Below are 13,011 nucleotides of genomic sequence, written 5' to 3' on the forward strand. Positions count from 1 at the left end.
CCACTGTACCCACCCCTCACTCCTATACCGCACCCCCTTCCTCTCATACCCCCACTGTGCTCACCCCTCACTCCTATACCGCACCCCCCTTCCTCTGCTACTCCCGCTGTACCCACCCCTCAGCCCTATACCACACCCCCTTCCTCTCCTACCCCCACTGTACCCACCCTCACTTCTATACCGCATCCCCTTCCTCTCCTATCCCCACTGTACCCACCCCTCACTCCTATACCGCACCCCCTTCCTCTCCTACCCCCGCTGTACTCACCCCTCAGCCCTATACCGCACCCACTTCCTCTCCTACCCCCGCTGTACCCACCCCTCACTCCTATACCGCACCATCCCTTCCTCTGCTACCCCCGCTGTACCCACCCCTCACTCCTATACCGCACCATCCCTTCCTCTGCTACCCCCGCTGTACCCACCCCTCACTCCTATACCGCACCATCCCTGCCTCTGCTACCCCCGCTGTACCCACCCCTCACTCCTATACCGGACCATCCCTTCCTCTGCTACCCCCGCTGTACCCACCCCTCACTACTATACCGCACCATCCCTTCCTCTGCTACCCCCGCTGTACCCACCCCTCACTCTTATACCGCACCATCCCTTCCTCTGCTACCCCCACTGTACCCACCCCTCACTCCTATACCGCACCCCCTTCCTCTGCTATTCCTGCTGTACCCACCCCTCAGCCCTATACCGCACCCCCCTTCCTCTCCTACCCCCACTGTGCTCACCCCTCAGCCCTATATCGCACCCCTTCCTCTCCTACCCCCACTGTACCCACCCCTCACTCCTATACCGCACCCCTTCCTCTCCTACCCCCACTGTACCCACCCCTCAGCCCTATACCGCACCCCTTCTCTCCTATCCCCACTGTACCCACCCCTCATTCCTATACCGCACCCCCCTTCCTCTGCTACTCCCGCTGTACCCACCCCTCAGCCCTATACTGCACCCCCCTTCCTCTGCTACTCCCACTGTACCCACCCCTCAGCCCTATACCGCACCCCCTTCCTCTCCTACCCCCACTGTACCCACCCCTCAGCCCAATACCGCACCCCCTTCCTCTGCTACTCCCACTGTACCCACCCCTCAGCCCAATACCGCACCCCCTTCCTCTCCTACCCCCGCTGTACCCACCCTCACTCCTATACCGCACCCCCTTCCTCTCCTACCCCCACTGTACCCATCCCTCACTCCTATACCGCACCCCCTTCCTCTCCTACCCCCACTGTACCCATCCCTCACTCCTATACCGCACCATCCCTTCCTCTGCTACCCCCACTGTACCCACCCCTCACTCCTATACCGCACCCCCTTCCTCTCCTACCCCCACTGTACCCACTCTCACTTCTATACCGCACCCCCTTCCTCTCCTACCCCCGCTGTACTCACCCCTCAGCCCAATACCGCACCCCTTCCTCTCCTACCCCCCCGTACCCACCCCTCAGCCCAATACCGCACCCCCTTCCTCTCCTACCCCCGCTGTACCCACCCTCACTCCTATACCGCACCCCCTTCCTCTCCTACCCCCACTGTACCCACCCCTCACTCCTATACCGCACCCCCTTCCTCTCCTACCCCCACTGTACCCACCCTCACTTCTATACCGCATCCCCTTCCTCTCCTACCCCCGCTGTACCCACCCCTCACTCCTATACCGCACCCCCTTCCTCTCCTACCCCCACTGTACCTACCCCTCACTCCTATACCGCACCCCCTTCCTCTCCTACCCCCGCTGTACCCACCCCTCACTCCTATACCGCACCCCCTTCCTCTCCTACCCCCGCTGTACCCACCCCTCACTCCTATACCGCACCCCCTTCCTCTCCTACCCCCACTGTACCCACCCCTCACTCCTATACCGCACCCCCTTCCTCTCCTACCCCCGCTGTACCCACCCCTCACTCCTATACCGCACCCCCTTCCTCTCCTACCCCCGCTGTACCCACCCTCACTCCTATACCGCACCCCCTTCCTCTCCTACCCCCACTGTACCCACCCCTCACTCCTATACCGCACCCCCTTCCTCTCCTACCCCCGCTGTACCCACCCTCACTCCTATACCGCACCCCCTTCCTCTCCTACCCCCACTGTACCCACCCCTCACTCCTATACCGCACCCCCTTCCTCTCCTACCCCCACTGTACCCACCCCTCACTCCTATACCGCATCCCCTTCCTCTCCTACCCCCACTGTACCCACCCCTCACTCCTATACCGCATCCCCTTCCTCTCCTACCCCCACTGTACCCACCCTCACTTCTATACCGCATCCCCTTCCTCTCCTACCCCCGCTGTACCCACCCCTCACTCCTATACCGCACCCCCTTCCTCTCCTACCCCCACTGTACCCACCCCTCACTCCTATACCGCACCCCCTTCCTCTCCTACCCCCGCTGTACCCACCCCTCACTCCTATACCGCACCCCTTCCTCTCCTACCCCCACTGTACCCACCCTTACACCGCCCAGCCCCTTCCTCTGCTGCCCCCAACACAGCACAAGCACCCACACCCGCTTCTCTCCGCCAGCGCCGCCCACACGCGTTCTCCCCGCTCTCTCGACCGCGCCACCGCTCTGCGCTGCCCTGGCAGGCCCCCTGCCCTGCCTCCATAAAAGGGAGCGCCGTGCGCCTGCTCGCAGCTAGGGCTCGCCTCTGCAGGGTCGTGACTGGCTGCCGCCCGTCCACACTTACCTACTCCTGCCATGGAGAAGGAAGCGTCAGCTCCGCCGTCCCCCCTGAAAGGCGGGCGCCCTCCGGCAGGTAGGCGCCCCCGCTTAGTAAGGAAGCTGCTTGGTTTCCTCTGGCGGCTGCTCCCCGCGGTTGTGGTTGGGTAGAGGGGACGGGGACACGGACACGGACACACACACACACGCTTGCGCGCGCCTCATCGTGTAATGTGCTCCTGGGGCGGGGGGTCTCACTCACTCACACCTCCCTACCTACGTCATTGTGTTCCCGTGAGTGGGACCCCCGTCCCGTCGTGCAGGGTCGGGGATGCGGCGAGCGAGGGGTGAGACTCTAGCACCCCCTCCCCTCTCTTGGCCTTTGCGCACACCTGACGTTCAAACTCTGCCTGGCCGGGCAATTCTCCCTGCCTTTAGCAGCCCTTGGGCAGAACCTGGCCCCATGACCAGCTCTGCACGGCTGGTTCCTTTGGGGCTGTTGCTGCAGCTCCCCAGAGGGAGAGGGGTGTAACACAGCCAATGTGAGCCCCTGACAGGGTATCAGGAAACTCTGTCGTGATCACCACTCACTTCTGGAAAGACCCACGCTCACACTTTCCTCCACCTCCTGTGTTCACGTGGGTTTGCTGCTATCCTGGGGTTTCTCCTGATGATGTTAACAACCAGATTCGACTTCTACAGATCTTTCTATTTGAGAATCCCAAAGTGCATTACAAGTCCGATTTCAGAGTGGTAGCCGTGTTAGTCTGTATCAGCAAAAACAACAAGGAGTCCATTGTTTTTACAAGTCAGAGTGGACTCGCTCCTGTGAGGATGGAAGGAAATATTATGCCAGGGAGTTCAGCAGGTACTTTTTGAAGTGATTGGGTTATTTTGGGTCCCTGTTTTGAAAAGCAGGCTGTGGTGCAGGCATCCAAAACTAGCAGCTGTTTTAAAAATGTGGGTGTCAAGATTGCATACCAGCTCTTAAGTAGAGCTGGGAATAGACCAGTCCTGAGTCCCTGACTCTGGTGTGTTAATAAGAGCTTTCATCCCTTTTGAGTCCCGGTCTGCTGGTTTGCATTTTCCTTTATTTAGAGACTAACTAAGCTTTTAAAAATAAAAAAGGTGAATAACAATTCACACTGATGAAGAGAGTGTGTGGAGAGGCTGAAAGGTATACCATGACTTAGAATCTCCAAATTTGACAATGTCCATTTAAGGAATTGCAGCCACTTTCTGGATTATTTTACCAAATTATAACCTAGATTTTACAAAGCCAAAGCTTGCACTAAAGTCCATGGGTGTGTGCCTGAGCTACATCTACAGAATTGGGCCCTTAACATTTTATCAACACCCCTCTGTAGCTGTAGTATCCTTTAAAATGCAATAATGGCAGTAGAAGGCCTGGATCCTGCAATCTAGTCTGCACAAGTGAATACTTATACCTATGCAGCACCTCAGTGATTTCAGTGGAACCCATTGTGGGGATAAGAATACATCTGTGAACTTCTGATTTCAGGATTGAGTCCTTGGATTGCAAACTCTGTGACAGGCAGTGCATTCCACTCCTTGTTTGAAGGGTATAATACTTTTATAGCTGCTGTATAAATTCTGAGTAACACTTATGTGTAAATGAAAGTTGTTTCTTTCCTCATGGATCTCCGTCTGTTTATCAGGTGAAATCACATGTGAGTGTTTGGGACTTCATAATCCGTTCCATAGTCCTGAATTGAAACTCAAACACTGGATTGTGGCAACTCTGAGAGGAGGAGCAGAGTGATGATAAACTTACTCAGGAATGTGATATAAAGGAATAACAAAAAATGTGATTGATGCATTTAAATAACTATTAATTTGTCTTCTTTTTCAGCATATAACAGGAAACATATAAGTACTCTGAGATGTCATGTTAAATGGTGCCTTTGTTCACATAACCTGAAGATCATTAATGTGGTACTATAACTTCTCCTTTCAAGCAGTTATGATTTGTCATAATAATTGGCATTTATTTGGTGCTTTAAATATTCAAAGTTGTACAAAGATTAACTAATCCCTATGTACATTAGCTAATTGTGTGAAGACCTACTGGACTTTGGAAAAATTTGTTCTGATTAGTACTCTCTAGCTGCCCCACATGTGCACTAATTCCACATAATAAAAGTTCTGCAGTTTTTGGTTAAATATAAATTTATGTTCAAAAGCTTCTTTTCTAAATCTACTAAGATTTCCCCCTCCTAATTAGTCAGTTAATGCACATTAGACACCAATAATTTACTAAACTTCATTTTTAAAATGCAAAATAATTTGTCTTTAAAAGCATATTCATTCTGAATGGTATATCTATTTTTAGACTCGCAATTTACAAAATAATTGTACACGAGCAGATTTCTTATTATTATTATTTTTTTTAAATGCCCTGGTATCTTGGGGTCCCTCCATATATTCCTTTAGCCTCTTCTTTCATGCAGTGGGCAGCTTTGTACGATATGTACATGCTTCTGCATATATGTATTTGGAGCCTCACATCTCACTATTAAAACTTCAATGAAAATTTTCACAAAAAAAAAAAAACAAGGAGTCCTTATGACACCTTAGAGACTAATAAATTTATTTGGGCCTAAGCTTTCGTGGGCTAAAACCCACTTCAGCAGATGCATGCAGTGGAAAATACAGTAGGAAGATATATATACACAGAGAACATGAAAAAATGGGTGTTGCCATACCAACTGTAACAAGACCAATCACTACAAAAGGTTTTTTTTTTTCTCCTGCTGATAATAGCCCGCCTTAATTGATTGGTCTCATTACAGTTGGTATGGCAACACCCATTTTTTCATATTCTCTGTGTATATATATCTTCCTACTGTATTTTCCACTGTATGCATCTGATGAAGTGGGTTTTAGCTCACGAAAGCTTATGCCCAAATAAATTTGTTAGTCTCTAAGGTGCCTCAAGGACTCCTTGGTTTTTGGTTTTTTGTTGTGGCGGGGGGGGGGTTGTTTGTTTGCTGATACAGAATAACACTACTACCACTTTGAAATGAAAATTATGTATCCTACTGTCAAAATATGTGATTTTCAAATGCTTATGGTATATTTCTAGAGATGCAAACCACATAATTTGGATCTAGATTCAGATCTGATTTTTGGGCACCTCCAGTATTTTCCTTTCCTGCTTGTGCCATCCCCAAAAAACTATAGATCTGAAAGAAACTCTTGTCTTGGTTGTTTTGTTTTGTTTTAAATGCAGAATAGGAACCTTGCCATAAGATGAAACAACTAGATTAAATGAACCAAAAATCTATATTCAGCTTGTTCTTATTTACTTTGACAGTTATAAAATTTACAAATATTCTTGTGCACAGGAAGAAGGTATTTGCTTTGACAAGTTATCTGAAATATCTTTACATGCTCCTTCAAAAAGCTGAATTTGTCTGACATTGCTCAACACTTAAATTGTCATTGTTAGGTCATCTGTAGCTTAATTAGTACTAATTGGTTTTGTGATTGGCAGGCATTTTAATAAATTATAATTAAGCTTGAAGGAACACTAGTGCATGATAAATATGCAGTTGATTCCTAGCTGCATTATAACTTGTACTATGCACACAATTTTATCCTGGGGTATCTTGAGTAAATCATGTAAACAATCTTCCTGTTATTAGTCATATGCTGTGTTGAAAACTGATGTAGAAGGACTCGACTTTTTAAAAAATAATAATAATAATCTATAAACAATTGCATCTAAGATTTCTCGGAAGGAATGCATGAGGGCAGCCAAATTTTAGAACCAGTATAGTTTCTATTCTGAAGAATAAGATTTTTTTTTAATTATTATTTTATTTTTTAAGATTGCAATAGCTTGAACTTACTCTGGTCATGCTGTAGTCTATAGATAATCTTGGGTGGTTCTCTGGGGCTCATTTTTGTTTTCAACTTCCACCCACACTGCAGAAGAACCATAACAGAGAGTTTAAACTCTCTCTCTTGAGAGTTAATCTTTTATCTTATTACTATGTTTTCCTGAGTATATGTTGTGCAGTTTTTGGGGGGTTTTTTTGGTAAAACAAAACAAAATAAATCAACCTTGTGATGAACTGTTCTGTAGCTGTTTAAGCTATTCACACAGTGTAAATTGTTTTCTAACAGTCAAATATGGAAGTAGGAGAGCTTCCAAAAAGCAAGAAAATGGAGTTGTTGAGAAAAATCCCAAGAACCCTGGAAAAGAGAAGACAAGGTATTTCATCTGCAGTTATGCCTTAATTTTACCCTGAAACATCAACAGCAAGTTGGATCAGGTTTCCAAAAAGAATAAAGCTTTACAGTTTTGAACAGTGCAATTAGCAAGCACTAAACTCTGCAGTATACAAATGAAAGGCAGATTTGAAGGTAATCTGAAAAGAAAAATAATTGGATTGTGCCCATTTTTGCTTCTTTATAGTCTCCTTTTAAAAAGCTTTGTTTTATTTTAAATGATTAGGGGGCTTGAGAAAATGCCTGCCTTCAAGTGAGAGACATAAAGATCTCAATCTGTTTAGTTTAACAAAAAGAAGAAAGAGGTGAGTTGATTATGATGCATAAAAACCTTCACAGGGAGAAAATTTCAGGTACTAAATACTTTTTTAATCTAGAGAAGAAAAACATAACAAGAACCAGTTTCTGGAAGCTGAACCGAGACAAATTCAAATTAGAATAGGGCACAATTGTTTTTAACAGGGAGGGTGGTCACTGGAATCAACTATTAAGAGAAATGGTGGATTCTCCATCTCTTGATGTCTTCAGATTAACTAGACGCCTTTCTGGAAATTATGGTTTACCCAAAACACAAATTAAGCTTTAGCCAAACACAAGTTATTGGACTCCAATACAAGCATAACTTTAATAAATTTAGTGGCTTGTGACATAGAAGATGTCAGACTAGACAATCTAATGGTCCCTTCTGGCTTTAGCATCTATAACTCTGTAAATCTATTTCTTTTTTCAGTGTTTTTAATATTAGAAAATCTGATCTTGTCTTTCTTTCCCTGAAACAATGGGTGCATTTGGAGGGAAATGGGGCTAAGGTAGCTTTAAGCACCCTCCTGACCCTGGGCTGTTCCAGGGGCTGGAGTGGCCCCCACTGTACCTTAGACAGCCCTGGGGGCCTATCTATGTTACAACAGCTTCCTGAGGCTGCCATATGGGTCACAGAGTATGTTGTAGCCCTGTCCCCAGAATGTCTCTTCCACCCCAGTCCTGTTCCTAGCATACCTTGTAAGTCCTAACTTAGTGCGGAGTTCTTGGAAGGCAGCCTTACAAATGTACTCCACTGTGACAGCACAGGAAGAATCTACCACAGCTGGAACTGGTGGTGGTAGCCACCCAGGTCCAAGCCCACACAACCCCCTGGCTCTAGCCACTAGCCTAGACTGCTGCCCATGCGGCAACATCCACACCACTCTATTTAGCTTGCTAGCTCAAACTGAGTTGTGTGTCTGCCTACCCACACTGGGAATCACACCTTCCAGCTGCAGTGTAGACATACCCTAAGAGACATCATACCCTAAGCCCAGAGAATCTTGTCGAAGGTGACATAGGAAGTCTGTGTGACTGACCTGGCAATTAAACCCAAGTTTTGGCACTAAATCTGATCTCTTTTAAAATCCTCTAATTTATAGTTTTTGTTTTATCATCCCCCCTCTCCCCCCACCCCCTCCGCTGCTCTCAAAGCTGAGGAACAAATTGCTCCTAATTGTTTTGGCAGACCCACAGAAATCAGCACTGCACTTCCCTTGCTGGCTCTGAAGACCTTGAACTAAAACACTATTCCTGGAACTGGGCTGAGGTGACAGCATTGATTCTGGCACGCAAAACTAGTAAACAAAGAGCTAATTATAAAATCCATTAGAAACTGGAAAGAAATAAGTGATTACTGGAGTATATTTTACGCAGGGGATAGTGAACTTTATTTTCAAGATGTAATTATGTAAAAGCTACAAATAAGAGGTCTCATTTTTTATCAATAAAAATTATAAAACATTTTAAAGTAGCTGTTTCATAATGCATACATGTTAATTTGTTCAGGAAACTTAAGCGTCATAATAAATGGAGCAAAGACTGCCCCTCATTCACAGAGAATAATCCAGTGATTTAGGGAAAGAGGAGGACAGTGTGGCTTGGAGGGCTGATAATGTCTTAGGCAGTCTTTACCCTCTAGATCACTGGTTCAAATGTGGCTCAGGTTGGTGGTAGTATAATCACTACCATCTGACACCTGTAAAGTGGCCTACATGAATTGAGTTTATCCTGAGTCTAGCTCCTATTGGACTCATAACAGGGGTCTCATCACAGTGGGCACTCAGGTTGGCAGTCTTAGCCAAGAGACTGAGGAGGCTTGGAGATGGGACTATTCATTCTAAAGGTGGCCTCTCCGGGTCAGGGTTTGGCCCAGTTGTAGGGCAACAGCATCTGTGATATATATGTCCTGTTAAAAGAGGACTTCAACTGTCAGACATCTTTCATGAGAAATAAATTCATGCCATTTCCCTAAATCTCGCCATTTAAAATCTATCTAGAGAATGACTACTTTAAATATCTTTAGTAGGTGAAAGTTAAAAAAATTTAATGGCAGATAACTTAGGGGCCTAATTGTGTAACTTTGTACTGTGATTAGTCTCCTTGGAATTTGCAGTCTCAGAGGGTAGTAGGATCTGGTTCTTGGTTGGTATGTCTATTTGTTGAAGTATTTTAAATTCACCAATGGGAAGTTCACTTGTTACTGCTGCATCTACAGAATAAACAAACCTAGCTGTAGTTACATCTTCCTGTTCAGGTGAGAATTGTCTTTTAACGTGGCTAGTTCAATGTAGGTAGCAACAGACAAATAATCAGTCCTAGTCTTCCCCTGATGGATGTCTCTGCAAATGGGAACACTGTAGACTCAACTGAAAATGCTTCAGATACGTGCACTTTCTGATAGATAAACTTTAGTATCATCAAATCTGTGTGAAATCCACAATTTTTTTTTTGAGAATTTCACACAAATATTGTTGCCATTTAAATTCATAGGACTTCACAGCCTCCAAATCTTGGTTTAATCTGAATTTTGATAAAATGTCTATGCATTGGAAAAATGCAAACAATAAGGTTTTTGATGTAAAAGTCATCTGAGCTTGACAATAGACCTATTTTCAAATTAAAGTGAACCTTTTTATTTTTTAGTTCTAAAAATATGAGTAATGTTTTCCATAATAATGGACCCGGTTTTGAGATGGGGCGGGAGGGGGGGGAGAAGAGTAAAATTTTAAACTGAGGGTACATCTACATTGCAATAAAAATACCCATGGCATCAAGTCTCAGGGGCCAGGTCAATGGACTTGGGCTGTAGGGCTAAAATTGCAGTTTACACACGGGGGCTCTATCTGGAGCCCGGGCTCTAACTGGAGCCCGGGCTCTGAGACATCATGAGGGTGAGTGGTTACAGAGCCTGGTCTCCATGCTAAGCCCCAACATGTACACTCCAGTTTTTAGCCCTGCAGCTCAAGCCCTGCAAGCTTGAGTCAGCTGACTGGGGCCAGCCCTGGCCGTGCCATATGTCTTTTATTGCAGTGTAGACCTTGTGACTTCCTGAAACATTTCTAGGTATCAGTGAAACTGCCCAGCAACATACAAAGAAATGTATTCCTCATCAAAGAGGCCTTCTGGGGGATCAGGTGCCATGGAAAAGTATTATCTTGTTTCTAGTTTCCTGTTACCAAGTACAAATTGAGAGGGAAAACTATGTACCTGGCAATTGTAGGGAGATGATCGTAAACTCTTATTTTTTTTCCCCCTATATCATAGAGCAAAGTTACAGCTGAATCACAAAGGCTATGTTGTTTATATCCTTACTTTTATTCTCAAAGTTTCTTTTAAGTCATTTGGGGAGACAAAAATCCTGAAAAAAATCTATCTTTTGCTTTGCAGCTCAATTGTTAGTGTTACAAAAATGCAAAATATGGGTGTCTTACTAGCCGATGCACTGGAGAAAGTAAGTATATGTAGTGGAATAGGGCACACATGCCTGTTTAGTCTTATAAAGAAATGCTGACAAGGTGTTATAACATAAAATTGATTTACCGTAACTGCTGTAATTTAATGGATGTGGGACTATGTCCTGGATTCAACTAGGTATTTAAAAAAATTATTCTACAAATCAATTGCTGAGAGGTTTTGTTTTTCTGTGGAGGCTATGATATTTCTAAAATGTTAATTTACCAAGATGTAACTTTGAACTCTCTTCTGTACTCCACTGTGACTGTTAATAGAACACAAATATTTTGGGTATAACAAGACACTGTATAGTTTGAAGTTTTTAAAAGGGCCACATTAATTTCAGATTTATTAAAAACTTGGGGAAAATAACTGAGGGTGGTTCTGAAAGTCAATGGCAGAGCTGGGAATAAACCCAGATCTTCTGGATTCTAGTCCTGTGCGTTAACCACAAGATTAATTTAACTGAGCTAAGTGTTTAGTTTAATTTAACTCAGATGAGCACAAGCAAGGAGATCACCTATATGAAACAGCTGAGGGAAGTTCACAACGTTATAAGGACAGGTGCTCATCAGCCCTGATAAGTTTCAAACAAAGCTACAGCAAAATAGACACAAGAAAGTCAAGACAGTGTCAGCAAAACAGCCACAGGTGATCCTCTTGGGCATCACACACAACATACATTAGAAGTAGCCCCAGCACTATCCAATAGCCCATGCCACCATCGTGGCTGAGGACTAATGTGAGATTTTGGAGATTCCAGTGCTGTTTCCTGACCTCTGCCTTTGCAGATACTCCCATGGTACTGCAGTTCTCTGTCAGACTGCTATGAATGGGACATCTTTCCTGTCAGTTTTGGTTGCAATCCACAGCAACATCCAGTGCATTTCATGGTGATCCACTGTAGGACTCCACTTGCAGTTTACACATTTTGAGTGAACCCGTTTTACAAGCTGCTTCTTAACTTGCACTCCCATTACATATGATTTGAAAGATTCTGTCTATATTCCACAAACCCATGATGTCATTAAAGTCCTAAGCCTGAGACAATTCCATTCTTAGTTTTGCCTAGCGCTTACTGAAGCCTCAGTTAAATACGTTTTCAGCATATAAATATTGTATGTAACATTAACTCATTGGATCAAATCCCTGGTGTGGGACATGCTCAGCAAAGTCACATCAGAGATTAAATTAGCTCAGAATTTATTTTTTTCTTTTTTTAAAATTAGCAGTACACATGGCTCTCCATTCTCCTCCCCTCTCTTTTTCTTCCCAATCTCCTAACTCTTCTATTCTAACTTAGCATTTCTTCCACTCTCTGACCTCCCAGATTCTTCAGACATGCAGTTTTCTCCAGGATTGGGAAGAGGTTCTCAGATATCACAATGGGCTAGTGTTGTAACAACTGGAACTTGGAAAGATTTAGAGTGACTTTAACAGCAGCTGGAATACTGATTGGCTCTGCTTGGCACCCCTTATAGTGGTGTGTGTGTGTGTGTGTGTGTCTGTCTCTCTCTCTTCTCTCCCCCCACCGCCCCCCCAGTCATTTATTTACATGTTAACCAGGCTGAAGTAACTTTGACACTGGTATGTATGCAGTGTAGTTGGTGACAACCAGGTGGGAGTCTTTCACTGCTAGTCAAATACATGGAGCTGCTATGTCTCCAGTGTATACTGTTCATTTCAATGGCAGACACTTAAGATTGGTCTGCTAAAATATAAAAGCTTTTAAAAAAAAATCTTTGTGTCAAGATGAAATTCAGCAGAGAAATAGCAAAAAAAAAGTGTTTTTCTGTTGTGTCTTTTTTCTTTTAATCTTTCAGATCAGCCATAAATTTCCTGCAGCAGCAGCACAAGTGGCTCATCAAAAGCCACGACCAGCCCTGGAGAAGAGTATATGGCCCAAAAGAATTTACATCATCCAACAACCTCGGAAATGTTAAGATATAAAGCAAAATAGTCATGTCTGCTTGACAGTGAGCTCGTCTAACCACAATCCGCTATTAAATGCTATTTGCAAAAGGACCAAAATGTAGGGAAATAGTTGCTGGCTGAACTGTATTGTATTTTTCTTCCATTTCTGGCAATAAAACAGTTCATAAGTATACTAATTTCTTGTTACATGGCTTCATTCACCTGACTTTGTAGAATCTTCTATCTTTTCATGAAATTTTCAGAGAATCATATCACAGAAATCTGAGTTGGAAAAGAAATGGTTTTCTTTTATATAGTCCATCCCCCGCACCGGCAAAGGATTGTTCCCTGCACTGTAGGGCAACTCATGTCTTGATAACAAGTCCTGTGTAAAGGATAATGGGTTGTGC

At 44.6% G+C, this 13,011-nt stretch overlaps 1 protein-coding gene and 1 long non-coding RNA gene across 4 annotated transcripts in view; one reads left to right on the forward strand and one right to left on the reverse strand.

Annotated features, from left to right (window-relative positions):
• LOC141995895 (uncharacterized) overlaps window positions 1-3,053 on the reverse strand; it is a 77,671-nt gene extending 74,618 nt beyond the window's left edge. For both annotated transcript variants that reach the window (XR_012641427.1, XR_012641428.1), the window contains exon 1: window positions 2,703-3,053. This is a non-coding gene — a long non-coding RNA (uncharacterized LOC141995895). The remainder of the gene's footprint in view (window positions 1-2,702) is intronic.
• Window positions 2,540-12,791, forward strand: DAPL1 (death associated protein like 1). Of its 2 annotated transcripts, XM_074967394.1 has the most exons (4): window positions 2,540-2,771; window positions 6,827-6,914; window positions 10,622-10,685; window positions 12,511-12,791. In XM_074967394.1, the coding sequence occupies exons 1-4, from the start codon at window positions 2,714-2,716 to the stop codon at window positions 12,628-12,630; spliced, it is 330 nt and encodes a 109-aa protein (XP_074823495.1). In that variant the 5' UTR covers window positions 2,540-2,713; the 3' UTR covers window positions 12,631-12,791. The 2 variants fall into 2 exon arrangements, with proteins under 2 accessions (XP_074823495.1, XP_074823496.1); XM_074967395.1 differs by lacking the exon at window positions 10,622-10,685 and having other exon boundaries at window positions 12,511-12,645.
• The last annotated feature ends 220 nt before the right edge of the window (window positions 12,792-13,011 follow it).

Source organism: Natator depressus, chromosome 11 (genome assembly GCF_965152275.1).
Source record: "Natator depressus isolate rNatDep1 chromosome 11, rNatDep2.hap1, whole genome shotgun sequence".
NCBI classification, from domain to species: Eukaryota; Metazoa; Chordata; order Testudines; family Cheloniidae; genus Natator; species Natator depressus.

Coding starts and splice junctions, on each gene's coding strand:
- DAPL1 (XM_074967394.1), top strand. CDS start 2,714: ATGGAGAAGGAAGCGTCAGCTCCGCCGTCCCCCCTGAAAGGCGGGCGC. Junction 2,772..6,826: donor AGGCGGGCGCCCTCCGGCAG/GTAGGCGCCCCC, acceptor GTTTTCTAACAG/TCAAATATGGAAGTAGGAGA. Junction 10,686..12,510: donor TAGCCGATGCACTGGAGAAA/GTAAGTATATGT, acceptor TTAATCTTTCAG/ATCAGCCATAAATTTCCTGC.